This window comes from Lytechinus variegatus, chromosome 12 (assembly GCF_018143015.1).
Source record: "Lytechinus variegatus isolate NC3 chromosome 12, Lvar_3.0, whole genome shotgun sequence".
Classification (NCBI taxonomy): Eukaryota; Metazoa; Echinodermata; class Echinoidea; order Temnopleuroida; family Toxopneustidae; genus Lytechinus; species Lytechinus variegatus.
Genome location: NC_054751.1, coordinates 30783241 through 30810965, shown reverse-complemented (window position 1 = coordinate 30810965; position 27725 = coordinate 30783241). Strand labels below are relative to the sequence as shown.

Below are 27725 nucleotides of genomic sequence, written 5' to 3'. Positions count from 1 at the left end.
AACAAGGCTAATTCCACATGTTCAGGGAGGAATTGATCACCGTTTCACTTGACAATGAGGAGAAAATTAGAATATTTCATATAAATACAAATACAAAAGAAGTAACCAACCAGGATGTGCATATAACTGCTTTGTGAAATTAAGCGAAACTTTAAAATGTCATAACATTCTTATTTTACATCCGATTTTGATGAAATTTTCAGTGTTATGCTTGTTGGATTTTTCTCTTTTTATCAAAATCAATTTTTGTTGGGGAGGACTTGTCCTTTAAGATTTCTATATTTTCGGCGGTGGTCTTCTTTATTTCATGATTAATTTCACATGACAGCTTGTAACGAACAGTGATTACTCGGCAGCAGATTTTACCCTATCAAAATTCCCATTTCAAATGCGTGTTCCTTGAGAATATTGCATCTAATACATGTTGCACAGGCAATAAAGATCTATTATCTCTTTGCAAACAAAGTATTCAATATCATACAGCAGTTTATATTAGCTTGGGTATCTTCTTGCAGCTAGCCCCCACCGTGTTGGTACGCAGGATTTGTTTTCTAATGGGGGGGGGGGGTAAGTACGTACAATGAGAGGGGAGCGATAACATAGCCTATAAACATGATAGAGAAATTGCGAAAGCGAGCTAATCACCATCCTGTTTGACTCTCAATGTTATATTTGAATTCGTCAATCAAAATTATTTGTTTAGAAAATGATTTGCAAAACAAAAATAGGTTCTTAAATTATTGAATTTTGAAGGCTCTCCGGACGCCCTTGCCTCCTCTGCAAAAAGCCATGACCCCCTTTCGAAGACGTGGTGATGAGTCGGAGGAGAATTTGGTCCCGGATTCCTACGAGTACCTGGTCTGGGTATCCCGTTACGTCACGGTATATCTTCTGGTCCCCAGTGACTCGGTGCTGGTTCTTGGGTTACCCGACTAATCTGTGGAACAGACCAAGGCGGAAATGAACAGAGAGAGATGCCATGTAATGTTAAATGAATGATCTGAAAAGTAGGATCCTTTTTTTTCTTCCCCTAAGCTTGTGAGAACCTGTCACATTCCCTTGCCTTCCTTTCATGCCTTTGTCAAATTATAGTGGCTTATAGCAATTGCAAACTAGTTAAATGCGCAAATAATTATCATTTAATGAAATGCTATTTTTTGTCGCTGGGTTATGTATTTCTTATTAAAAGAAAAAATCATAAGGACATTTTCCATTGGTTACTTCAATTGTCTTTCTCTCAATAAAAAAAGGTGTTATCATTCTCTTTTCAATGCCCCTCTGTCTCCCGTCTTTCATCATTTTTTTTGGAGGGGGGTGTTGATCCCCTGAATCTCATAGGGGCATTGCCCCTGTCCCTTCCCCTACAGCTGTGGCACCACCTCTAGGTAAGAATATCAATATTTTCAAAGATAAGATAGAGCTGTAAATCATCACTAATATTTTCGAATCTTACCTTGCCCCTTATAGGCCTTCTGGTTCTTAAGATAATCACAGAATGGGTCTAGACTGTCCTTTAGAAACGTTTTTGGTGCTACAAGAAACCCTTAAAGGTCCTTTGTGCAACCTCAGTGGGGTTCTAGATGGTGGGAATAATACAATTCTTGTAGAGGGTTCTTTACACCACCAAGAACTGTGTATAGGCTGTACAAATAACTTTAAAGAGTTCCTGGTAGAAGCAATAATAGTTCAGGGCCCCGTTGCATAAAAGTTACTATTATGGTAACTTTGCTATTCATGGAATCCTTGAAATTTGATTGGCTGATGAGCATTGTTACCATGGTATAGTTACCAATGGATGACAAAGTTAAAACAGAAACTTATATCGAAAACAACGGGCTCGGAACCCATTTTCGTTTCTTTGAATTAAGAGCATTAGGTTCCAATAACGGAACAAGGGAAAAATATCTAAGAGTGATCACCTGAAAATTCATCATTTGGTCTGAGTTTGGTGAAGACAGCAATCCTGTTGGCCAGCGCAAAGAAAGCGGCATAGTGGCCGATGTCAAAGGCATCCCGTTGGTCGAGGCCATGCTGTTCAAGGTTGGTGAAATGTTCTTCCGTGATGGGTTCATTCTTGGTCACTGCCATGGCCAGTTCTACAATGGCCCTCTGTCTGTCCGTCAAGTCAGCTGTTTTCCAGTTGACTGTTAGCTGTAGTATCAACATAAATCATTATCGACATTGGCTCAACTGTTAATTACAATGTCACAGTAATACATAATCCTCAAGAAAGTGGAATCGAAAATTTAAATATTGAGAGTTACGTTCATGACAATTTTGCATTCTATCTTAGACACTTCTCTGGTTCAAAAATTTTTTTTGTAGATCTGTGTACGTTTAAAGCTATATGCACATACAAGTGAACTGTTGATGCGCCAGCGGCATGTGCGTCTTTGCGGGGGAGGGTGTTTGTACTTTTCGAAATTGTACCCTCCTCTCCGAATGCAGGGGCCGCGGAACCAGGGGGGCTAGGGGGCTTCAGCCCCCCACTTTTTTCCAAAACCGTGTACAAAAACGTAAAAAATACCATATGATTGTGATTTTTAGCATGGTCAGTCCCCCACTTTTGGCTCAGCCCCCCCTCCCCCACTTCGAAAACCGTTCCGCGGCCCCTGGAATGAAACTGTTATTGCAATTGATGGGTTAAATAAGAAACAGATATCTGAACGATGTGCTTGACATGATACCTTGATAAAGTATTATTATGTGCTTCATTCATTTTGTGACATCTTGAGTTATTTTCTTTCTATTGCAGTGTGATTGCACAAGTAAACGCTTGGGGTGATATTCCCTTTCTAGCTACGACTGTATATTGTCTAAACCTGATATAACTTTAAACAAAATATGTTAACGGTGACTAAAGTTAAACTTTTGGAACAGGACAACTTCCCTGGACAGGCGTTGGATCCCCAACGAAAAATTCTCCCAAATCACACTTTTAAAGATACTTAGTCAGAGTTTACTAGAAACTTGTCATAATGTGACCATAGGATCTCAGGGGCATTCCAACAATGAAAATACATGGGACCGTTTCATGAAAGTTGTCAGCAATGACAGGTTGTCTTTCTCCGACAGTTACCATAGTAACAGTCAGAGGCCAGTGCCTTTCAGCCAATCAAAACCGAGGATTTCACTGAAATTGTCAGCACTGACAATTTACTCAGTCCTGACAACTTTCATGAAACACCTACCTTGTTGACTAGAATATAGATACCAGTCAATGTCACCCGAAAATCCAGTCAGGTATGTAGCGGTAGAAGGCATCTCTTCTCCAGGTCTTTGTGGGGAATTGTTCTGGACGGGCGGGGGGGGGGGGCGGTCTTGAGAAAAAAATTCAAACAATAATAATGGACAGACCTGATCAGTTAGTACTGGGTCGTCGGTGCTGAGTCTGAACACAACTCTGTGAGAAACAGTGCAGTAGAGACACTTGTTTTCGGTGCTGACCGAGAGACTGATCAAAGCTTTATCGGCCTTGGTGAGATTGCCCCGGTCTGAGACAAGGTGATCGTAGTAGCCAAAGAAATACTTGAAGGATTTTGGGTCGTATGACATGATCTTGAAGATGTTCGGGAGAAAGCCACTCTGTTAAAAAGGAAGAAGATGAAAAAAAGGAACATCGTAATTTCGGTCCCTTTTTCGGTCTCAATATTTTGTTTTCCTCGGCAGTTAAAATGACTGATTCGTATAGCCAAAGCAACTTGGACTGTACCGATGTGCTGATAAGAAACTTCTTCATCTCGTGTGTGGAGTATTTTAAGGGTCCTTAACTGAGAAGCAGGAAGAGGGGAAACAGTTCTTAAGAACCGTTTTAAAAGGAACCCTTAAAGTTCTTTTATACGATGGGGTTATACTGGTGGTATCAGGGGCGGATCCAGCTTTCGCCAATATGGGGGGGGGGGGCGAAAAATATTCTGATCAACATCAGAATATTGGCCGCTATGTAAATCTGTTTTTTGGGTTGGTTTTTCAGGGGGTAGTCCTAACTAAAGACTGAAGTTTTAAGTATATGTTAGTTTTTATTGCTATAAACAAAATAAGGTATCTCATGTGGTCTTAATATATAATGCGAGCGCGAAGCGCGAGCTAAAAATCTTTGATATTTTATGTCCTTAGAACTGAAGATTCAGAGCAGTTTTTATAATCATGAACAAAGATAAGTATCCGACTAAACAATGCGAGCGCGAAGCGCGAGCCGAAATTTTGTCATATAGTAACGTGAAAAGTGACTCAATTAGGACTGTTTTTAGTGATTAATGAAGAGGATACAAGTATCACCAATTAAATAATGAGAGTGCGAAGGTTTCTCACAAATCAAACAATGCGAGCGCGCAGCGCGAGCTGAACATTTTGATACACAGTAACAATTTGTGTGAATCAGACAAAATAATGAAAGCTTGATGTGCGAGCTACAAAATTGTGTGCAAATTGATATCAGAACTGGATATATTGTATATATATTAATGTAATTTAACCCTCTTGTCTGGGAATCATTACACAGGCAATGAGAGCGCGAAGCACGAGCGAAAAATTTCATATAAAGTCTATTTTCCAATTCTTCCTCTCACTTTTTTTTAATATCCTTTCGGGGTCGGGCCGGTCATTACGAGGTTGTTAATTACACATCATTGGTAAAATACCTCTTTCTTGCTTTTCTTTCTGTTTTTCGTAGTTTCTATCAAGGTAAAGAGTACACTTTTTCTGCAGGTTGTCAAAAAAATAGGGGGGCTGGGGCCGGCTCGGCCCCCTCCTGGATCCGCGCCTGGGTATATAGGGTTCCGTTTTGCACCATCAAGACCTGTATCCCCTAAGAGTGTAGACATGAGTTAGGGTCAGAGGACGTCATCTTGAAAATATTAGGGAGATGACACTCTAAAAAAAATTATAATTCTAACACTCTCAACGAATTGTTTACTTTGATAAAACGGTATAGTCAGGCAGCATATGTCATCTACTTCGAAAAATTGGCTAAGTCTGATTTTTCACTTTTATGTGATTGGTGACATCATAAGGAACAACTTCCAACTTGGTGACAAATTTCTAATGGTCATCTTGACCATGTGAGGGGTCAAAATTGGGTCAATAGGGGTCAATTTTTGGAATTGCCCCGATTGTGTTGAGTCATATATCAAATTGTTTGTCTGGCTATACTGAACAAAAAAGTGTACACAATCATATACTCTTGACCTCCCAATAAAAAGTTATGCCCGGAAATGTCAAGAGGTCAACGAACTTTCGTTACGTTGTATATTATGGCAAATTACACTGAAGGTGATAAAAAGCTAATATTTTCGGGTTTTTTCTGTTTTGCATGTGTTTTTATTTTATTTTTTATTTGATAAGTTCATCTTCAGAAGTCGTTATCCAGAAGATATTAAGGGTCAAGACAAGGTCAGGGAAAGGTCAAGAGATCAACAAACTTTCATTGGTAGCCAAAATACACTATAAAGGCGGTTTGAATTTAGAAGTAGGTTCTTCATTTTGAAAAGTCTCTAAGAAGACATTATCCATTAGATAAAAAGGGGGTTAAATGTGCTCATTTAGGAACAAAATAGATAAACAGTGATAGACGTCGAATAGTTTGAGTGAGGTATCATGGTTTATTGCAGGAATACCTTGAAACGACTTGACAAAACCTATAAAAATCGTATCATCTTCATGACGTTGTAAGTGCAACCAGCTCTTTTCGAGTTGCTTGATTTAGGAACTCAATTCAAGTTCTTTTCATTTCCAATTTACCGGTCTTTGATATGTAAAGAAACATTTCATCCATTTGCTTTGTACAGAATATTTTAATCAACAGAAAATATTGTAATGTACTGGGGTATATGTGTGATACTATGCTAATAAACACATCGATTGATCAGTGCTCCCAACTCCAAAGAAAGATGCCCAACATCTTATTTGACTTAACTTACGAATAAGATAATGAGGTTAGGATTGAGGATGATATGATAAGTTGGGCTCCCATTGTTCCTTGATTGATTGGAACGAGTGACGGTTATATTATTTCTAACAAAGAGGCAACATTTTACAGGCATGCTCATTGTAGTCATTAGTGTCCATTATGCTGATGTGATATATTCTGACCATTTCTGGAGCCAAAAAGGACTGCACAATATTTCTGATTGTGCTGTCATTAACACGGCTTTTAGGCCTACTATTTTATCAAGTGTTTATCAATTATTTTTTTCCAGAGCATACAACGTTAATCTAAACTTAATACCTGTTCTCACGATAGTGATATGCATAGATGCTCATTGTTCTTTTGTCGTTTTTTTTCTCCTACTTTGTGAACTACCTGGATGTTGCCAGAAAGAATAATCACATCAAATTTCATTGAAGTAAACCACGGCCATGCCGCAGCGGGCGGAGGTGGCAGCGGCCCCAAGAAATTGTGAAAACTTGCATATTTTTTTTACTGAAAGAAACATAATAATTGACCAAAAGTATGCACGAAATCTATAAATTTCTCTTTACAATATGCAAAAGCGGCCCCGATGATTAGTTTAGAACAGCACAACACCAGAATTGTGTAGTCCTTCTTGGCTCCAGAGATCGAGTAATGGTCAGAATATATCACATCAGCATAATTGATATACACTTCTACAATACGCATGCCTGCATGATTTTGCCTCTTTGTCAGAAATAATATAACCGTCACACATTTTGAATTAATTAAGGAGCAATTGGAGCCCAACTTATAATATCATCCTCAATCTAAACCTCATAATCTTATTCTTAAGTGTTATGCATCTTTCTTAGGAGCCGGGGCACTGGTCAATTGATATTTATTATGTTAACATAGTATTACACTTACACCCTACTACAATACAATAATTTCTGTTGATTGAAATATTCTGACTTAGCAATGAAGGAAATGTTTCTTTACATATCAAAGACTAAATTGAAAATGAATTGAACTTAAATTGATTTCCGTAAAAAAAGAAACTCGGAAAGAGCTGGTTGCACTTATCACATCATGAAGATGACAAGATTTTAAAGGGGAAGTTCACCCTGACAAAAACTTTATTGTAAAAATAGCAGAAAAAATAATAAAAAAATATTGCCGAAGGTTTGAGAAAAATTCATCGAATAATTAAAAAGTTATTAGAATTTCAATTATTTGATTTGTGACGTCATATGCGAGCAGCATTCCTACATAGCAAATGGTAAAAAATCAATGAAATGTCATTTTCTCAGAAAATTGATAATGGTTTTCGCTGTACCTTTTGTATATCAATAGACAAATCATTTCACACCCGATCATAAATAGAAAAGAAAATTAAGTCATCAGGAACCATGCAAAATTTGAAATTCATGCATTGTATATTACATAACAAATGGGGCAGCTGCTCGTTTATGACGTCACAAAAGCAAAACTTTGAACTCTAATAACTTTCTTACTCTTTAACGGATTTTCCTCAAACCTTCACTAATATTTTTTACTATTTTTTCTGCTATTTTTGCAACAAAGTTTTCTTCAGGGTGAACTTCCCCTTTAAGGGCAGAAGGGTTTGTCAAGTTGTTTCAAGGTATTCCTGCAATACGATGATACCACACTAAACGCATTCGACGTCTATCTCTGTTATCTATTTTGTTCCTAAATAAGCATCTTAATTTATTCAATGTTATAGATACAGACTTTTCAAAATAAAGAACCCATAAAAAATGAGACTTCTACGATTCTAGTCGCTTTTAGTGTATTTTAGCTACATGTTGACCTTTTGACCTTTCCCTGACCTTGTCTTGACCCTAATATCTTCTGGATAAGGACCTCTGAAGGTGAACTTATTAAAATCGAAAATGAAAAAAGAACAAACATGAAAAAGAAAAGAAAGAACCCCCCGGAAAATAGCTTTCTTAACACCTTCAGTGTAATTTGCCATATATATATATACAATCTAACGAAAGTTCGTTGACCTTTTGACATTTCCGGTCATAACTTTTTTACGGGAGGTCAAGAGTATATAATTGTGTACACTTTTTTTGTTCAGTATGACCAGACAAACAATTCGATATATAACTCGACACAATCGGGGCAATTCCAAAAATTGACCCCTATTGACCCCATTTTGACCCCTCACATGGTCAAGATGACCATTAGAAATTTGTCACCAAGTTGGAAGTTAATCCTTGTGATGTCACCAATCACATAAAAGTGAAAAATCAGACTTAGCCAATTTGTCGAAGTAGCCGGTAAATCATGACATATGCTGCCTGACTAGTAGTTGAAACCACGGGGATGAAACAGGATGAAATATCATGAAGCTTAGTTTCCCAGTTTGATGGCTCAACCTCAAATCATTGAGGTTGAGCCACAATATGTTACCATTTAATCAATTTGATTTTTTTATTAGACTTCGCTTTTTTCAATATTAAAATTTTTTTTTTCATCTTTATACTGTAATTTTCACCAAATAATTCAAGCCATGCCAACACTCAACTAAAATCTTTATCGGGTAAGTTATAGGTCCTGTACTCAGAAAGTACTTTTTTTTCAAGTAGTGGTACTTCACATTTTATTTTAATTATTTAACAACAAAACCATTATCATGGTGGAATAAAAACCAAACAAAAACAGTGAACAATGAAACATACATGAAATCATCATAGTATGTTTAAATGGGAATGAAACCTTTGGAACAAGTTGGATTGTGTCGAAACAGAAAAATCAAAGAATAAGAACAAAGAAAGTTTGAGAAAAATCGGACAAATAATGAGAAAGTTGTGAGCATTTGAATATCGCAATCTCTAATGATATGGAGATCCTCCCATTGGCAACGCGACAAGGATGTGTGATGTCACTGATGAACAACTTTCCCTTGACTATGAAATACCCTGAAAATGTGTCTTTTTGCTTTTTCATATGGTGATACAAACTCTTTATCCATGATGTATTCTTTAAAAATCTGTATTACATGCCCTCCTATATAAAGAATACATGTTCTATTGATAGATGTAATAAAAGAGGCAATTTAAGTGAAATATATACTAAATTAATGGGGAGAGTTGTTCAAGAGTGACATCACACATGTTTGTCGCATTGCCAATGTGAGGATCTCCATAGCATTAGTGATTGCAATATTCTAAAGCTCATAACTTTCTCATTACTTGTCCGATTTTTCTCAAACTTTCGTTGATCTGTTTCTTTGATTTTTCTGTTTTCACACAAGCTATCTTGGTCCAAAGGTTTCATTCTCCTTTAACTAATTGTAGATTAGCAGTGAAAAGGGTAGGGCTGATGAAATCTATTTAAAATAATGACATTCATATTTCTTCTAATTTATTTTGAATCCGAAGAGAACAGGAATGCGCGGAATACATACTCTAAAAAATACGATAGGATGTTTTTATTTCATTCATTAGTTGAAGGGCCCGCGCACGTAGGCCTATATACTCAACACATGCAGTTCCAATGTCACAAATAGTCACAGATGAGCGAGTGAAGGTAAACTGTATTAGATCAGTGTAAACGAAATGATAAGGTCATAAACAAATGTAAAGCAATAATTTTATCCGTTGTCCTAAAATGACCTCGGCTTTGACTCTCAGCAAAATTTCAAATGGCAAAACGTATACGATCGCAATGAAATCACGATCATAGATTGCTTGAACCAAAAAGGTAAGTAAAATCATAATAAATAAAAAAAATAGGGTTATAAACAAAGAAGTGAAATAACTTTTTGTTGTTCGAATGACCTCGGCTTACATCCTCGACCCCCCGGCCTTTTCGATACAATTGCAATGATGAGAAACGTACGATCACAAATTAAAATCTTTGATCACGGATCACAAATTGCGTGAGAAAATAAAAAGTAAATAAAATAAAAATCGCATTAAAATAATTGAAAGAGATAGCTATAAACAAAGAATTGCAATAATTCACCTAGTGACCTCGGCACATAATTATCCTCGACATAGACCCAATGACAAATTCAAACACATGTGAGACCAATGAGCGCAAATAGTAAGAAATCCATTATCGTTAAAAATACAATTAAATAACTGTCAAATTGTGTAATTTCTGGGTTCCATATTATTTCAATAAAAGAAGACATTTTTGTAGTTCAGGTAGAGTTCAGAGGGGAAAAAATATTAAAGAGGGGAGAAAAATACATGCCAAGGGCTGAGGGCGTCATCGATACAAACCAACAAAAACTGTCTTTGACCTTTGACCCTTGGCACGGGACCAGGGATTTTTTTTAAAGCTTTAGAAAGAGGAAAAAATAGATACCGTTGCTGTCACGATTCCCAGTTCAATGTCCAATAGTCTAGCAGATCAAACGTAAAGAGGGGGGAAAGTCCAGTATCTGAAGTGGATGGTATTTGACGAGAATTGTCGGCGATGGTATACTCAAACTTCTAAGGTTGATTTGTAAACTTTGCTGTCAAGAAAAAGGTGATCACGATCCCCGGGTCACGATTTTCTTTTCCATCATCTTCTTCAAAAGTTTGAACAGGCATATTTGTATTGAGTGGGAGCGAGAAAAATTGCAAAGTGATTCTTCTAGTCTAACCTCTTCATGTATTTCATCAACATTTTCAGTTTTAAAAATCGAATGGCCTTTAGCAGCATAGTTGCTGATCGATTAGGTGTATTTCCCATATGTGACTGTGCCTGTGATTTATGAAATGATTTTAAAATACTTAAATTCACAAAAAGAAATTATGAATCCATTTTTTAACAAACGAAGCGATCAGATGGACCGAGGATTTGTAATATATACCTTTTGTTCTTTTTAACCACACATACAATATGATTAGTATGTTGCGTTTTATCATTTTGAAATCCTGTTACAACCTCCAGTGTCCCCCGACCAAGTACAAAAAAAATGAATAAAGTGGAGGGAAAAAAGGAAAGAAAAGAGAGAAGCAAAAGGGTGATACATCATATCATTACATCACAAAATTAGAAATCCATTCTAAAAAGGCCAATAAACGTTAAAAATTCACGTAGTGCACCCCTAAAAAAAATTCGGCTCATTACGCCACTTCGAACAATTTTACGAAGTGCCCCCTCTCATTTTTAGTGTAATTCTGAATCAATATAAGATCAGCACTGTCACTGTGGGGGAGGGGCTCATATACACGTACTCCAAATTCATCAGAAAAAGTGTCATACTGTACGTATGGAGCTTTGCACTTCATCCATCATATATAGCCGTTAATTTTAATATATTTTGTAATGTGCAAACAACTCAAACATGGTATCAAGGACGAGTCAATACTCAAAATGGAATTAGAAAAATTGGCCGATCATCATTTTGTAAAATTCAAGTATGAATAAGAACACATACGATTAAAGATTTACAAATTGGAAATAAGAATATAGAATAGAAGTGCATCATATAGAATATTGAAACAGTCAATTGAAAAAAGAAAGAGTATAATCAGTATCACATCATTCACGTTTCAGCTTTAGATATTTGTCGTAATTTCTATGATACATTTATCTGGATAAGGATGAGCACGGTTATAAGAAAAAGGGGAATTAAAACTATATATATATATATATATATATACATATGAAAAAAAACACCCGGTTCCTAAGCCTTTAAGGTCCAAATAGGCTCCGAATAGTCTTGTAAGCTTCGTTCTTTTATATTGGGATGTTTATTTTGCTATCATATTGGGATATTTATAAAGTAATTTTTTTTATCATGATGATTATCAAAGATTGGGTATTATCTTTGAATGTATTCTTTTAAAAGAATTCGAAAAAAATTCAAATTAATAATTCGTAAAAAAAAACAATCTTCAGAAAATAAATTTTGGAAAAGTTATCGCTATCAGTAGCGCTTATCGGGTTAAGATAATGTGGAAAGCGTGTCTTCTACTTTCCAGTCTCCAAAAAAATACATTCATTTGGTATATATTATTATTTCTTAATCTTTCTATGTTGTTGATGTTGTTATACTGTCGTTGAAGTGTGCCCGAGTTTCTCCTTCCGTCTAAACTTGAACACGTTTTGTTTGTGCTGTTGTTGTTGCTGGAAAGCGTGTCTTCTCTCCATTCGGTCCTTATATAGTCATAATTTTTGCATCGAAATGTCGTTTGTTTTTTTTGTTGTTGTTGTGTCATCATAATGATAATATTCTGGGTTATTATATTGGATATACATCGACGTCTCTAAGCGCTTTACAATTACCCCAGCCTGTCATTGGCTAGGCCCCGTATGCACCTTCTCCATTCACTGAGGAGCATTCTAAACAGTTTTCCAACTCAGTTGCTATAGGTATACTATATGCTTTTGCATTGGCAAAGTGTGGGTTCCTTACCGAAAGCGGTGGGGTTTGAACTCGCGACCCTCTGATCGCAAGGCTATAGAGTCAGAACCGCCACACTACGATCCCGGACTACGATACTGCTGCTGGTGTCGTTGATGTTGTTGTTATTGTTGTTGTTGATGTTGTTATTGCTGTCGTTGTTGTTGTGGTCTGACCTTTAAGGTGACAATAGATATACAGTGTCAAAAGTTCAGCTCAGGACGCGTTCCACTTGCATGCTCTTCGGTTAATGCGATCATGATGTGCTCTTGGTGGACATCCTATTAAACTACATGTGCTATCTACATAAACTTCCCTGTCCGTGGCTTGCACGCACCCCTGAACTTGACAATCAGGAAAGGGTCTAGAAATAAAGACTAGCATACAGCTGGTGGAACTTGTCCTTGACCATTATACGCAGTATCATTCAGGCTATGATGACAGATGCGGTAAATATACTGCTCACGCAGAAGCCAACATCTTGGCTTGAACTCTGCCTACTTATCGGGGAACTTTGGGACTATTTCAAGAATGCCCGCAATTTTGTTTTCAAATGAAATTGAATAACAAGCGATCTCCCTTGAAATATTGAATAAGTGTATATCTATACACGCATTCATCGTGTGGGCACGCTCATCGTTCTAAATTTAGATGCGAATTTATAGAATCGAACTTTTTAATTGACGATATGATGAATTATATCAGAACGAAACTTATAAAAGTTAACGAACCAACATTACGATATTATATTTTGGACTGTAAAGCGATATACAGTACCATGTATACGAAGTTGTTGAAAAACAATGAATTCAGTTATAGTTTCTCAAACATGGACCAATTTATCTAGACTAAAAATATAAACCTATTGCTGTTTTGATAATCTATGTTTCTTAAGATCCACCTTTATTCATTTCACGGTGGGCATGCATTGTTGCAATAAACTAAAGCCATTACTTGCGTTGTACCTGAAGGTTCTATTTTGACCCACTTTTATCTCTTCCATGGGCATGTGGAAACATATTTCTGCCATCACACTCTCTTTCCTGCTCCTTGAAAATATAGTACATCGTTTTTTTCCTAACGTAGTAGTCCTTAAATCCTTAACTGAACTTAATACTGACAGACGGTAGATGTGGTTGAATAAAAAAAAATAGTTACTCGGTAACCATGAAATGGCAAGTCCACCCCATCAAAAGTGGATTTTAATGGAGCAAAATCAAACAAAACTTCGTAAAGTTTCATCAAAATATAAAATAAGAAAATTTCATTTCAAAATAACAATATTTTAACGGAACAGTGAAGTGCAGAAGACAGATGATATGCAAATGAGAGAGTTGAATTCACACACTCAATATTTCTTAATGTATTTCATAATTTGTTCAGAGATTGACCTAAGGAAGCATTCTCATCAAATGAATCACATAATATGTTTCCTTGAATTTCACAAATTCACAAATAGTGAAGTTCAGTAAATGAGATTAAACCCGATTAAGGAACCCAGAGTGATTTTCAATGATCTTTCTAAAAATCGTTCTTCAAATCATTTATACAATTGACTTTACGACCAGTGTCATGGTCTGAACTACTTTCTGGTACAGTAGGCCTACTTCACTCATTATGAGATAAAGTTTGGATCACTAACAAGCTATACCAACCCGTTGACAACTTCCCTCCAGCTTTACACCAGGGGCGGATACGGGATTTGATAAAGAAGAAGTCCCTAAAACCATTTTTGTTTTGTTTTAGACAAATTGCCTTAATTTACATACATGTGTGGGTTTTTTTTTGTGTATGGCCCGTATTCTGAAGTCGGGTTTAACTTAAACTAAGGTTTAAAGTTGTGGTTTAAGTATGGGAAGCCAAAAGTATCAAAATTTGTATTAAGTTGTTTGTTTCTTATGTTTACTGTGCTCTTTCCTTGTTCATCGATGGTGAAGAAAATCATCTTTTTATACTTCCTAGACAATTATGAATCTTTTGAGAGCCAAATGAGTTGAAGTATGATATCTCTACTGTTAGTGATTTATGTATAAATTGGCTATCCATACTTGAACCACAACTTTAAACCTGAGTTTAAGTTAAACCCGACTTCAGAATACGGGCCTATGTGTATATATCAAACGCTTAGTGGTCAACTCCCCATCTTCATCCTGTGGACAGGATCCTAAGTCAAAATTGTGAGTGCTTTTGGGTCATTTGGGAAAAGCGCGTTATAAATCGTTATATGCATTATTATAAGGGGGGGGGGCACAGAAAGTCGATCGATATACATTTGCGTTAAACAAGCAATAAAAAAGTTATTCGCTATTTCTTTAATGCTTTAGTCACACTGATAAAATGAACTGCAGACCGATAAAACATTTTTATCACCAGTATAATTATGACGGACCATCGGTCAATGTTGGAGCCGGTTTCGTTGGTGGGAAGGACCCAATTTGCATTTTACAGAAAAAAATTAAAGACCAATTCTAACGCTTGGAATTAGACTACACGCTTTTATCAGTAAATTGGGGGTACATAACTTTTAGAATAGAGCGATTTCTCATGAAAGATTGGTTTAACCTTACAATAAAACTTCACAATATTTTGCACAGGGGTACGCCCCCCCCCCTCCCCCACCCGCGCTCTGCACCTGAGCTATACTACACTCATCGTCAACATGCCTCTCACCATATGGTTGTAGTTAAAGCAAAATTCGTTGCCATCTGAATATAGACTACACAAATATAGAACAGCAACAGAGCAAGGTGAAAGCCTGGATGAAAACATCTTTGGTTATATAGGACCGCGCAAATGAGAAAGATGAGAAAGCAAAGAATATGACGGACGATATGGCTTCGAAACATTGTTGTATGAAAAAAAATCAGTAAAAATGTGAGAAAACAAAAGGAAAACAATAATTTGCCCTCCGAAAGCAAACTTTGAAAGCAAAACAAAAAAAGTATTTCCTCTAAAACAATTCTTATAACAAACTGTGTTATAAAACTGTAATATATTACTCACTGAAAATACCATTTTGTCAGGTTTCACTCATTACCCTACTTAAGGCTCGTTATTGTAATAATATTTTCAGTACCCTTTACATGATACATGCCAAAAAAAGCGATCACCATATTATGTTTGTTATGCCATATGTATTATTACAAGAAACATGAATATTAGAGAAAGCAATACAATAAAAATCAATTCAAATTGAAATTCTCACCTGTTTTTCAACTTCTTTCATTACCCTCTGAATATCACCCGGTAGCGTATCTCGATCGGGTATTGGAAAGCGACTAATCGGCTTCGAATCCGGGGAAGGGGACTCGTGGAGCTTGGACGAGGTACCCTGGAAACGGTTCAAGCACCGTAATAAGGACTCCTATTATGTGAAAGGGATGGAAAACAACAATTAAGCTACTCGGGGTAGTATAAACTATAGGACTTTAAAGCTGTTTAAAGTTTTAAGCACGTTGTTTAAGCCCATCACTCCAACTATTATTTAAACAACTTGTTGTGACAGGCTTTACAATGTGCTATTGTTCTACTGTGTACACTCTATGAAATGTTGGGTAATAAATTACACAATGTTGAGTAATATAGAGTAACATAAAACATACTCAAGACTCAAAATTCAAGATTCAAGAAATTTGTTTCATTCCAATCATAAATATAGGTCAAACACAAATAAATATCAAATATAAGTACAATGGCAAGTGCAGATCAATGAATAAGAACTTTACAATTTTTGCATATGATAACAAAAGCTTGTACAAAATAATATCAAACGAGTGAAAATGCGTAGTTCCATTAAAAGAAGCACTGTTTGTAGAACGTAGCAAATTAAATAATGATTATATAATACACTTATTGAAGAAATCTGAAAATTCATTTACATATATAGCTAAACGACATAATAAAAATGGGCGAATGAAGTCTGATGAAATAAAATGAGAAGAATAAAATAGAATCATAAGTATAGGCCTACGAAATATAGCGCAAATCAGACTCTACAGTAAATGTCAATTAACCAGAAAGATATATGTTTCTTCCTCACCCAAGTAAGGTAAACCCATTTCCGTATAGGCCTGTATTCTGAAGTCATGCAGGTTTAACTTAGACCATGGTCTAACTCTGTGCTAAAATTATGGGAAGTCAAAAGTGCCAATTTTTTTTATTAAGTTGTATGTTTCTTATGTTCACTCTTCCCTTTCCTGATTCATCGGTGACAATGATGATAAAGACAATCATCTATCTATACTTCCTAGACAATTGTGAATGATTTGACGGCCAAATTAGCTGAAAAATGATATCTCTACTGTTTTTGATTTATATGGTAACTGGCTGTCCATACGTAAACCACAACTTTAAACCCGACTTCAGCCTGATTCGGGCCATAGTGTTTAAAATAGTACTGCCATAATTTTGACCTGTAGACCCATTTGGTCCAAATGATATTGCTTACTTCTATAAAGATCATCACACAATTTACATAATGTTGCTGTATACATAACATTATTTTAAAGCATTTCTACTTGGTGAAATGAGGGTCGTAAATGTACAACAATGTAAAGGTGCTTTTGATAGGGAGCTCCCAAAGTAAAAATTCGTCACACACTCCATAAAGAGATCTGAGACCCGTCTTATACAAGAATTGCGATTAATCCGATCAATCACAACTATGGAAAGCCAGCAACGCCAACATCCAAAATGCACGTTTGTGCAAAATAAACCCCTAAAAAAGTTCTGCAACTCAAGTTTGAGTGCTAATAAATTTCTTAGTGTGCCATCATCATATAGAAAAGTGGTATCAATGGAAAGTATTATTATTCCTCTTTACGATCATGTGTCATTTGTAATGCTAGTGTTATCATGAAATACACAGACATGATAAATATGCAGCAATGTAAAAAATGAAATGTTGCAAAATTCGTTGTCATGTCATGTTTGAGTTCTGCAACTCAACTGCAAGTTTGAGTGCTACTAAATTTCTTAATGTGCCATCATCATGTGTAAAAGTGATATCTTTAGAAAGCATGATTATCCTTCTTTACAATCATGTGTCATTTGTAATGCTATAGTATTATCATGAACTACACAGACATGATAATACGCAGCAATGTTAAAAACGAGTGCATTCACTGTCACCTGCATGGTGGAAATTCTATAGAAATGGATACTTTTGCAACATTTTACTTCTGACTTTTCTCAATGTTCAGGGTGACTGCATATTCCATGATTACATAATCACAGCAAATGGCATGTCATTGTAAAGAGGAATAATTCAGCTTTCCAATGATACCAGTTTAATATTTTATACTTCCTTAACCAAAAAGATATCATCCAAAAAAACTGAGTTGCAAAACTTTTTTTGAGGGGTTTATTTTCTGGATGGGCTGTATAATCATACATTCATAATTTACTTGAAAATTAAGCGTGCCTCTCTTTGTTTATAAAGAACACTGTGCACATTTCTTGTAGAAAAATAAGAGCTTTATGGAATTCCATATAATTGGGGTTGATCAGATCAAATGTCTAACACTGAAATTTTACCAAAATCGATATGGAAATAGAAAGTTATGATATTCGATATTCTAATGTTTCACTTTTTTCACAAAACAGTTATATGCACAACTCAGTCAGTAACAAGCAAATGAGACAGACGATGATGTCCCTCACTCACTATTTTTTTTTTTTTGTTTAATTAATTGATTTATACAATATTTCATTTTCTACATATTTGACAATAAGGACCAACTTGACTGAACCATATGGTATCAAGAAATGCTAATTCCACATATTCAGGGAGGGATTGATCATTGTTTAACTTGACAAAAAGGAGAAAATGACAATATTTCATAATTTTACTGAAATACAAAAGAAATATTGAGTGAGTGAGGCCATCAGTCTCCTCATTTGCAGACCGACCAGGATGTGTTTTGTTAAACTGTTTTGTTAAATAGCGAAACTTCAATATATAACAACTTTCTTACTTTACATCCGATTTTGATGAAATTTTCAGTGTTATGATTGTTGGATTTTTCTCTTTTTTATAATAATCAATTATAAAATCGAATTTTTGTTGGGGTGAAATTGTCCTTTAAATGTACACGGATGTACCTAGTAGTACATCCAAAAATGATGACACGGAATATTTTGTTTGGAACAATTATATTCATGAAACTCGAGACGGCACGGAGTGGCAGCTAGGGCCCTCAAACTTGAATCAGCCCGTAGTCGGCACAGGGGAGGCAAAAAGTACATTAGCCATATTTTCAGAGACAATGGTAATAATATTTCTATCTCACTAAAAAGTTAGAATAGAAAGAAAGACCTTCAGATCCAGGCCCACCACAAGGTATTTAGTTATTGTGCCTTATTAGAACGTGATGCTCCGAGTTCGAAACTATGCACTTGACACAAACGACAAGGTAATAACCTCAAAAACTTCACTGAGCTGTGGCAAATACAGAGTGGAGGAATTCGTTTGGAAATAAGATGCATTGGTGTAATATAAAAAACCTGCACCGGTAGCAAACAAATAAATAATAATCCACACCAAATTGAAGTATGAACAATACGGTACGGTTTGAAGGACGTTTCTTTTTATTTCTTTCTCATTCATCATTTTTCCCCCGGGGGGACAAGAACAAAATATCGCAAAAGCGAACGAGTTAAGTAACAATGCCGGTTCATTTGCCAGTTCTGTCGCATCCACTTGCCAATTCATCAAACCATTATCGAGTAATATTTCAAAGATTAGGCATCGGGCTTGAGTTCAATAGAATGGAAATGTTATTTCATCATGCTGGGGAATAATGGTCCTTTGATAACAATACACGAGCAGTCACGAATATTCCAAACTCGAAGCGAAGATGAACATTTTCCCATAGAAGCTGCTAATGTATTCTTAATCCGGTATCTCGTCCTTATATGTTTGTCAAATGATGCGATACCGTCAACGAGACTGTTTATCACTGTGAATTTGTTATAAGCTATTGAAATCCAGCCATTTAATTGGCTGTGCCCACATTTGACAGGGAAATGACCCTGTCGTGAAAAGCTTTCCAGGTGTGACCTTCATCCATAATATTCGTCAAACACAGTTTTAATTGCCCATCAAAAGGATGATAACATGCAATGAACCTTACAAGTTTCGGAAAGTACATGCAAACTCAAAATCGAATAAAAATGCAGCCGTCATTTACTTCATAATTTCACATCTTTATTCTTTTATGAACAGCGCTATTCATCAAGTTCACACTCAAAATCTGTTCCTAAATACAATTAACCACCAGTTGACAAGATATTAGTTGACATTAAATGTCTTTTCCTAAAATTGAACCTCAAAGAAATAACATCAGTGGCGCCTAAACAATCTGATCAGATTCGAGGGGTAAATAAATTTTAATCAAGTTCAAATTTCAAGTTTGGTTTATTTCATTTCTCAACTCAATTATACAACATAGGAAATAATTACACCAATATAAAAAGATAACCATACAAATAAATATACATTGTAAGCAATATGACTATATATACAAGATAAATAAGTGTTTATAATAAACACTAAACAATGTGATAATTATATTCATCAATAACGATAATTACAACGAAGGTGAAACTAAATGTTGAACATTCTATATAAAACAATTTGCAAGGCTACTTGTATAAATTATAAAAAAATCCAATAAAATAAAAGTTGAAGAAATCGAGGGATCCGTTAAGAGCAGGGCTTGAGGAGTGTGGATCCCTGACACGGCGGTTCGCTTCTGTATGCAAATCCTTTATCTGATTAAAACCATTCATGTGGCGCCACTATTTGTCTCCATCAAATATCGACAGAGATTTAAATGTGTATAGAGACTCTGATATACACATTTAAATCTCTGTCGATATTTGATGTCAACTGACACTACTCGATCTTGATTGAATTTTAATGGAATTGAGATGAGACGAAAAATTAAAATGTGTAATGTAAAAATGAAATGACATTGAAACCCGATATGTGCCCCCCTTTTAAAATTGAAGACCTTTTTTTTTGCTTGTCAATTTTTTTTCGGGTACGAAATTTCATTAATTTGTGGTTGAAAACCTCCTTTTTTGCTTGTCAAATTTTCATGCCCCGATCGAAGCTCGAAGTATAACTATTCAAACACGAGCTTAGAAGCTATTCATTTTAATTCTATAAAACACCTAGTTTATCCATGTACACATTCGAGAGTAAAAATATTCATCAATTGAGAAATATTGAAAAGCGCTTCGAGCATATTCAAATGAAATAAAGCGCTATGTAAAATACTAAAATGTATTCATGGTGTTTTGTATATAACTGACATTGGGCTCGTCATCAAAAGGGTTTATACTGTGAACCTTCATTCACGATTGCTACCAGTTTTCACAGCTCCTCACCAGGAAACCTCCAAAAGAGTGTTATGATTATTTTTTGTATTTGTTGACAGCCGAAAAGGCAGTGTTAAGGCATGGTCGAATTAGAATAGTAGTTGTGTCAAGTCGCGGGCAACCTTGGTCTAACTGGGACAGGGCTGTATTAGTCGTTGTATTCGAAGAATAGACTTGGATGAGCTCGAATGATTTTAGATATACATTATACCGAGCTGTACCTTAATTCATTACAACCTTGTGACAAACTCTAAATCGATGCTATTTATCATAACCAAAAAATAACCAATGGCGGATCCGGGGGGGGGCACAGCCGGCCTGTGCCCCCCTTGAGAGTCATAATCAAAATTGTCATGTAAATATGCCGTTTTTATCCAAATGTTCCCACCCCCTTTTGAAAAAGAAAACCTTTTATTCATTTATTTATTTATTTATTTATTTATTCATTTATTATTTTTGCTTGTCGAATTTACATCGGGAAAAATTAATGTGCCCCTCCCTTTTAGAAAATCCTGGATCCGCCCCTGATCATATAATATGAATAGAATTCAACAGATTTTAAAGCCAATTGCTAATGGTAAATATTATTTCTTGCATGCAGGGACTCCCATGACATTGTCCATTTTTAATAAAGAGTCATATATCCTGGTCTTATATCCAATGAAGCCGTGAGAACAAGTTTATAGCCTACATCCTGGTAAAATATAAAAAAATCATTGTCAAGAAAGAGGGAAGAGGTTAGGCCGTTTGAAGTGTGGGTGGGGTACATGTAGTCACGACGATGATTTTATGATAACATTATTATAATCCGCATTTATAACTTTACAGATACTCCATTACCACTTATTACATTATAACACTTTGAACATGTCAATCACATGCGTAGTATTCTTTTCCCGCAAATATAAGGCTCTGTTTTCAATATATTTTGCAGTCATATTAGTCATGTTATAGTTAACCTCATTTCCGACCGATCAACATGATCAGCGATTATTTGAATGACGCAGCAGTGATCGGTTGAAATCGATAGCAGTAGTGTGACTGCCACCATGAAGATGATGATGCACATAGAGCTAAGATGATACACTACAATCATAAATCAAAACAAAAGTTTGAGGTCATATATTCTTTTTCGATTGGATGCTTTATCGATTAGTTCTAATAAAATCGGAACTCATGACAGAAAGTTCTTTATCGAAACAAAATGAAGAAACATATATGAATTCGTGGTTTATACGTCTTACGACTGAAAATGAAATGAAACGAAAAGGGGGATATATTTTCATTACCTGGTTTGTGGCGTGTGTGGGGGGAGAGAGTGCCTGCCTAAGGAGTCCAATACCAAGGGCTGGTCGTGAGCGGGTGACTATTTTACAAGCGGATAACGCCATCGCTGTTCTCGGCCTAAAACTTCGGAGATGGAAACGATGAATGTCTATTTCACAGTTAACAAGCTGGTATGTCGTCGAATTCAAGAAAACATATTCTTGATTTTCCCGCTAGTAGGTAGACGTCAGCTCGGCTAACATTTCAAAACTACGCCGCATTGCCCGCTGACCTGGGTTTTAATATTTGAGCAGGAGTAGGCGATGAATGGAGCCCCATACGGTCCAGCGCACTTTGATCTGTCGCGATGAAGTAGTCAACACAGATAGTTTGCTCATCATCAAATTGCGTTCGCTGGTATCATATTGGTTGCCTTGCTCGTCGATGTTCGACTCAAAGAAGTATTTATGCTGTATAAAGAGCTGAGTTGGCTCTCGGGGGGGGGTCCCATGCACTTTTGTGATGTTTAAAAATTCTATCTTAGAAAAGTGCCCCCTTCTATTACTGAAAAGTGTCCACATTTCTTTTTATAGTGTCCCTTAAATTCGCTATTTTAATTCTGTATATTAATCGTTTGAACGTAATAGCACTCTATTTGAAAATACCATATTTTCGTCTGATCAGTGCCCATCATAGGTCATTTTAATCGTAATTGGCCTATAATGCTATTTGCAGTACCCAAAATTCTATTTGAATTCTTTTTTTCTCTTTGAGATTATCGCCCACACAATTATCTCCCTATTGTGTTTTTCCTCTATTTCACGTTCTGAAAAGTTGCCGATTGAACCTATAATACTTCGCGTTGTACGAAAAAAATAATTGTCTATTAGAGCCTATTCATTTCATTTCAAATACAATTCATTTCAATTCAAGTAAAACATTCCTTTTCTCCCAATCGACATTCTTTTGTATAAAGTACACAAATAAGTGAATATGGATACAATATTGACAAATTATGCTTCTTTTATGTCGAATCATCAAAATTGCGTGTTTTCTTTGTCTGCACTGTATTTTCAAATTATAAAGTTGTCTTTGAGTGTTTATGTTCACTTAAAATCGGCATTACATTACCTTTCAATAAGTTTCTTTTTAATTTGAGATAAGGCTATTTTAATGCACGACTATGTTCACATCTTCGTCTGATGCTTATTTTGCACTCTGTATTGTATTGTATTTATTTTCCGTCAATTAAAAATTACAACAACGATAGATATATTTACAGTTACAAAGAAACGATCATTAAAAAGACGGTGGGATTGCCCTACTCAGCGTTGATATCATATCAACGCTGTTTTACAACTCTAACGACAACACCCCCCCCCCCCGTGAGAGACAGGTTGTTTTGTTTGATTTTACTTCTATAAAAATCACAACAAAATACATTTTACATAATATAAGATTTAATATATAAACACTTAAAAGAATACGAATGGGTCACTCTATTCAGAGCCGTTGATACAATGGCTCTGTTCTTCCTAGAGGTCCAATTTAGTGGTATAAACTGTAATCAATAAAGTCAGAGTGTAATATTCTCTTTCATGTTGTCACTCTTCCGGAAAAGCCCATCTCATCTCTTTTTATTGAAAAAGCGGGGGGGGGGGGGATGGTGCCCCTCCTGAACAGCGCTCTATACTACACTAACAGATGTTTTACCACATTCCTTATTTCTCTCTTTTTTAAACTTCATTCTTCCTTTTTCAAACAAATTTTCGCCTCAGTTCATTTTTGGGAAGGATGGGGGTAACACTACCGCTGTCATTATGTTCAGCTCTGTAAAAAAAAATAGAGACAAAATGTTTAAGGCAAATTATGGGCACAGCCATCGGTGAGAAAAGAGGATAAAAACAGGTGAGGATCGGGGGGGGGGGGGAGGGGTGGGGGTAGGGATGAGCGCACATCTTTTTGCCTCTATCGTTGCCCTCGTTTTGCTAGAAAAAAGAATTGTGGACAGAAAATTTTCTCCCTGGGTGTTGTTATTTAAAAAAAAATGCAAGACCGGTATTTGTATATTGCTTGATTTTTTCTTTATTTGCAAAAATGCACCCCAATTTGGTCGATGCTGAATATGCCCCCGGATAGGGATTTAAATGGTTTAGATGGGGCGATAACGGCTTTTCATCAGCTAATCAAATGGGGAATCATTTAGTGATATAGAGGGGGTTCATTTGAATTTTTGTCGTGCGAGTCCAGAGCTATACTTTTTTTAGACTGACGGAGCCCCACTTTTTCCTATCAGGCTATAAAGTTCACAGACGCCCTCTGTTGGACTGAAACGTTATATGTATGTATTTTGGATTTGTACTGTCAGTGAAAGACTTTCATTTCAAAACAAGGTCTTTCGTTCAAATTACATTTGAAGGTCTAGTCCAATCCAGAAAAATATTGATTTGAATACATAAAAAAATCAAACTAGCATAAAGCTGAAAATTTCATCAAAATCGGATGTAGAATAAGAAAGTTATGACATTTTAAAGTTTTGCTTATTTGTCACAAAACAGTGATATACACAACTAAGTGACCTGCAAATGAGACAGTGGATGATGTCCTTCACTCACTATTTCTTTGTTTATTTCATTGTTTGAATTATAAAATATTTCATTTTGTGCAGATTTGACTATAAGGACCAACTTGACTGAACTATATAATGCTAAGGGCTAATTCCACATGTTCAGGGAGGAATTAATTGTTGTTTCACTTGATCGACAGTGAGGAGAAAATTTGAATATTTCATTTTTCATATAATAAAATACAAAAGAAATAGAGAGTGGATGATGTCATCAGTCTCCCCATTTGCATATGGACCAGGATGTGAATATATCTGTTTTAAGAAATCAAGCAAAACTTTCTTGTTTTTCATTTCAGTGTTATGCTTGTTGGATTTTTGTCTTTTTATTCAAATCAACTTTTTATTGGGGTGGACTTGTCCTTTAATAAACGAGATTCTAAAAATCTTCATTGATGACGTGGTATTAAGTAGAGATTAATGTACGCAATATAGATCAAAACAACAATGGAACTAATAGGAAGTGACACTGATAATTGAAAAGTAAAGTAGATACATCATTGAAGCAGGACCGGATTATATAAAAAGAACCAACACACTTACATGCAGGGGGGGGGGGAGACAGACCCCCCAATGAATTTTTAATAAGTAAGAAAAAAAGGAAAGAAACAAAAAGAAAAGGAAAATTGTGAAAAATATGATACTTATGCTAAAATATTATGTTATCATTCTATCCAATAAAAAAAGGAAGTTGGAAAATAAATTGTGTGTCAAATATACAATACCACAACTTTAAATAACATGAAAATTCAAAACAATTGTCATGATGGTTTCAGTAGAAGTGATGCCATTTATTGAATAAAGTATTTATGATATATTCATCTCAATAAATGATATATTCATCTCAATAAGATACAACCAAATAAACATCTGCACAATTCATTAATACATAATTCCAACAGACGTCGGAATATATATATTCTGCTGGCTGTGATGAGCACACTATTTTAAATTACAATGCACACTGATCAATGTATTTGAATCTATTATAGGAGCTTTTATATATATAACAATAATGAAATTATTCATAATATGCATGGAGAGAAATTAGAACCCTCCCCCCCCACCAAAGTGAAAATACCAAGTCCCCTAGAACTTACTGTAAATCAAATACACCCAATAGAAGATCAACATAATATATACTGCACATCTATCATAACAATAATGAATGAAAATGGATGGATGGATTGATGGACGTTTGAATGAACGAAGAAAAAAAATGAATAATTGAATGAATGATTCCAGATTTCAGATAAGAAAATACACATATAACAATTCATAACATCATCAGCACAGTCATGTATATCATTTGTTTTTAAAAATAGTGCAAAAATTACATATTTCATGATTATGTTAATTTCAAATATTTCAAGATAAAATCATCAGATCTGCTTACTTAAAGTAAAGTCCAAGTCTACTCCAACAACAAGTAAATAAAAAAATAGAAAGAAAACAATCATAGCTGAAGATCTCATAAGAATAGGCTAGATTTTCACTTATTTTGATGAAACATAATACAGTGCATCCCAGAAAAAATGAAACTAGGATTCACCTGCCTATTATTCTTCAAAGGCAAGTGAATTATGATATTTCATTTTCATCATCATAAGATTCAGTTATTCCTCTATATTTTGATACCTGATATAAGACAAACACTTCACGCATTAATGTGCAAGACAAGTTTGAAATTTCAATGTCAAAACCAAAAAAAAAAATCAGAAAAGATTGGTTAACAAAATGACAACTGTGCTTATTCGACTATAGGCTTATTAGCATTTCTTTGTAATCTTTGTTAAGTTTCTTTCACTGATCCCTAAAATGAGAGTGGATTCAGATTCACACATGAGTTTCTGCACTAATCGACTCTGATAGGCCTCAGTATTTATTTAATTATTTTTTTATTATTATTTATTTATTTATTTATTAATCTATTTATTTTGATCTATTGTTTGCAATCTGCCATGTGTGAATGAGTTACTAAGCTGTTGGTCTCAAATTATATAAGAGATTCCACACTTACCATACGTGTCAAATCCGTAATAGAAACATATATCTAATAATTTTGAAATGCATTTCAACAAAGAGGGGACCATTTCATGAAAGTTGGAAGCACTGACAAGTTGTCTTTCTCCAACAGTTACCATAGTAACATTCAGAGCCAGTGCCTTTCAGCCAATCAAAACCAAGGATATAACTGAAATTGTCAGCACTGACAATTTAATCAGTGCTGACAACTTTCATGAAATACCCACCAGGTTTCCTTTTTGTGGGATGCACTGTGTACAGTATGGGTAGCAAGCAACACATATACCTACTCACTATTTACATTCTGTTTCAATATCATACAAATAAATATTTCAATTCTTCCTCTTGTAGTGTACGAGAGGGTTTGACTCCGCCTGAACAAGAGGGTAATTAATTCTACTTATTCTTATTATGATTCAGTTGTCAAATCTACAAAAATAGAAATATTTAATGTTTTGTAAAATACAAAGAAATAGTGTGTGACATGACCAAAAATTTGTTTTGCCAAATTGATCCTGGACCCTACAGCCACTGTGCAGTGCCAGATCGATGTTGGCAACATTTGCTTTATCCCTTAAATCGTTGAATATCAAATCAAGTTACGGCCACTCCCATCTTTTAACGTCTTTGGTCTGACGCAGCCGGGGCTTACACTCCCAACCTCCCAGTTGTGAGATGGACACCCTACCAACTGAGTCAACACACCGGTATGTTGATACATAACCACATGATACTTTCAATAATTATTCACTCCATATAATTTCCCATGAATATATGCATATACAAATTGGCGAGAAAGGTTTCAAGCCATGCAGCCAGTAGGCAGGTCTCCAAAAAGTGGCTTCTTTCATCCAAGTGATATACAAATTGACTATTAATTAATTTGGTCATTGCTGCTCTAAATATACATCAAATTTCATGATTTTGGTATCATTTCAAAGAAGAATCATTCTTTCAGGTCATGTGTTTGAATTTATTTAAAGATTTTGTAATGAAGGTAAAACTTTTGAAATAAGATATGCTACAATTTTCAGAATACGGCCCAAGAACTCTAAATTTCACGCTACTCCAAAATTTGAGAAATCTTGTCTTCAACCTTGGTGGGAAAAGTGTGATCTTGACCCGATTAAAAGGTGCAGCATATTAAGAGTGACATT

At 35.4% G+C, this 27725-nt stretch overlaps 1 protein-coding gene across 1 annotated transcript; it reads right to left on the bottom strand.

Moving 5' to 3' along the window:
- Positions 1-287: 287 nt before the first annotated feature.
- LOC121425379 (putative uncharacterized transmembrane protein DDB_G0290641) lies at positions 288-13278 on the bottom strand. The gene is made up of 5 exons (XM_041621408.1): positions 13235-13278; positions 12340-12445; positions 3358-3585; positions 1920-2151; positions 288-937 (listed from the first exon to the last, which is right to left on the bottom strand). Exons 1-5 carry the CDS (start codon positions 13276-13278, stop codon positions 933-935), a joined length of 615 nt encoding a protein of 204 aa, XP_041477342.1. The 3' UTR covers positions 288-932.
- Between the last annotated feature and the right edge of the window lie 14447 nt (positions 13279-27725).

Bases quoted from the DNA above. Each gene is read 5' to 3' on its own strand.
- LOC121425379 (XM_041621408.1), bottom strand. From the start codon at position 13,278: ATGCCCATGGAAGAGATAAAAGTGGGTCAAAATAGAACCTTCAG. The intron at 3,586-12,339 runs GTTCTGACTCTA...CCTTTTTAACAG, and splicing joins TCCGGGATCGTAGTGTGGCG to AGTGGCTTTCTCCCGAACAT. The intron at 2,152-3,357 runs GTCTGTCCATTA...TTGATACTACAG, and splicing joins ACCCAGTACTAACTGATCAG to CTAACAGTCAACTGGAAAAC.